The sequence below is a fragment of the Pygoscelis adeliae genome, unplaced genomic scaffold (genome assembly GCF_000699105.1).
Source record: "Pygoscelis adeliae isolate BGI_AS28 unplaced genomic scaffold, ASM69910v1 Scaffold113, whole genome shotgun sequence".
Taxonomy (NCBI): domain Eukaryota; kingdom Metazoa; phylum Chordata; class Aves; order Sphenisciformes; family Spheniscidae; genus Pygoscelis; species Pygoscelis adeliae.
The window spans coordinates 8,178,638-8,180,663 of NW_008825108.1; the positions used below are offsets into that span (position 1 = coordinate 8,178,638).

The 2,026-nt window shown below is 37.2% G+C and overlaps 1 protein-coding gene across 1 annotated transcript in view; it reads left to right on the forward strand.

The window, feature by feature from the left end:
* Positions 1–2,026, forward strand: part of GRIP1 (glutamate receptor interacting protein 1) — a 242,504-nt gene that overhangs the window by 196,844 nt on the left and 43,634 nt on the right. Inside the window, exon 10 of the mRNA XM_009327570.1 lies at positions 1,721–1,876. Within this exon, the coding sequence (XP_009325845.1) occupies positions 1,721–1,876 (156 nt within the window). The remainder of the gene's footprint in view (positions 1–1,720; positions 1,877–2,026) is intronic.

Below are 2,026 nucleotides of genomic sequence, written 5' to 3' on the forward strand. Positions count from 1 at the left end.
ATTTAATGATGACTAGACTATATTTAATGAAAGGTGACTTCAACCATTTTCCTTCAGTATTTGACACATCAGCTGAAATGCTTCCTGTTCTCTTGGTAAATACTGGCCTTCACTTTTGGCACATCCTGGACTCCCCATACTTAGAATCGGCAATTAAATATGGTCTCTAATTTCATACAGAAAATGATAATTTTAAAGTTTTGAAGATTAAGTTTAAAAAACATTAAATTTTAGCACATCCAACTAATCAATAAGAACTCTAGGTTTTGTTTTTTCTTTATTAACGAGGCTTCAGGATAGAGTTTTTGTGCTGCTGGCCTAGGGAAGTAATTTATTGCACAGAATAGCATAATGCCAACAAAAGATGGTGGCAAAATTAAAATGTCAATGAAGTAAATTGAAATGACTGGCAAGTAAACATCTTCATTCTAGGCAGTGCTATGTATAGTATCTGGTTTTATTTTTTAATGTAGATGAATGCATCTACAATGCAAGGAGAGACTTAACCTTCAGTTAGTGATCGTATGTGATAACTTACTATTTTCTAAGGAAGTTTGCAATCTTAGCTCCTAAAGGCAGAGGGAGATTAGAAATTAATTCATTACTGATCTTTTTAAAAATAAATACAAGGAAACAAAAAAAAAAACAATCAGAAGCATTTATTCTGAGAAAAAAATATTATTTCTGTTCCTCAAGGTAGCACCCCCAGTAAGAAGACAAGATCAGGTTATTTATTATTTTATTTTATTTTAAATTTATTTTCTTTTTTTTACTTTTTTTTGTTTGTTTGTGCAATTCAGTTACTTTTTCCTCTTCTCTGGTCCTTCTGTTTTCTGATTTTCCATCATCCCTTCATGCGGGCAGTGAAGGTTCAAAGAAGCAACAGGCAACTTACCTGGGATTCGTGTGCCAACAGCCACAGCAGCCTCCTCACCTGCCACCATTATAACACCTACCACCCTGACCATTGCAGGATGCCAGCATTGAAATTCCAGAAAACGCCTCCTCAAAAAAGCCTTCGTAATGTTCCACACTTTTTCATGCTGACATATTCTCTCCTCCTCTTCTTCTTCCTTCTCCTCCTTCCCCTCTTCTTTCACTCATACTTTTCCCATTTCAGGCACTAAAACCTTTTCAGTTTTATGGATGCTACACTTTTTCATAGCCATGCCAAGGTTATTTCTGACATTTTACGCCTTTTCCTTTCTGTAACAAGGCAACCTTTGTAGACAGGAAAAGGCTTGAAAATTCTCAGTGAACCAGCTCCTCAGCCATATGAGTAGACCGTTAGATTTGAGCAGTGTATATAAAGCACGATCTTTGAATGCAAAGCATTGCTTACAAATCTTTTGTCAGAAATTACCTACTACAAAAAGGCATTTCTGAAATTGGTGTATCTAGACATACTGATCTGCATTGGTTCATGGATATGTGTTGAAAAATTTAGTTTAACATGCTTCGCCTAAAATAAGTTGTATACAATGAATGTACTTTTTTGTATCTACAGTATCTTTGTTAGCTTCCAGCAGGTATTTTCATGAAATGCTGACTTTACTTTTACCTAGGGTCACCTATGTGGTTTAATGTCTTTGTTATTGGAAATGCACAAACCATTCCTGTGCATCATACACATTGTTTTATTCACGGACGAGTTACAGGCATGTGTCGCACTCTTCCATGAAGACTGAGTGCTGTATGCCAAGTGTTTGATTTCTTACAGCAGCTTTGGTGTCTTCATCCTTCTCTCCTACCTCCATGAGTGCATACAGCCTGAGTTCCCTGAACATGGGGACCTTACCTCGCAGCCTCTACTCCACCAGCCCGCGTGGGACAATGATGAGGCGGAGGATGAAAAAGAAGGACTTCAAAAGCTCCTGTAGGTGGTAACAGCATTTGCTCAAAATGTGCAGTGAATGGGTGGAGGAGGGGGAAGATAAAGAAAAAAGGTACAAAGTACCTTAATTAATATAATATACTAGGCAGAAGAGAGAACAACTGGAGTTTCTGTTAGATGGAGGGAAATATC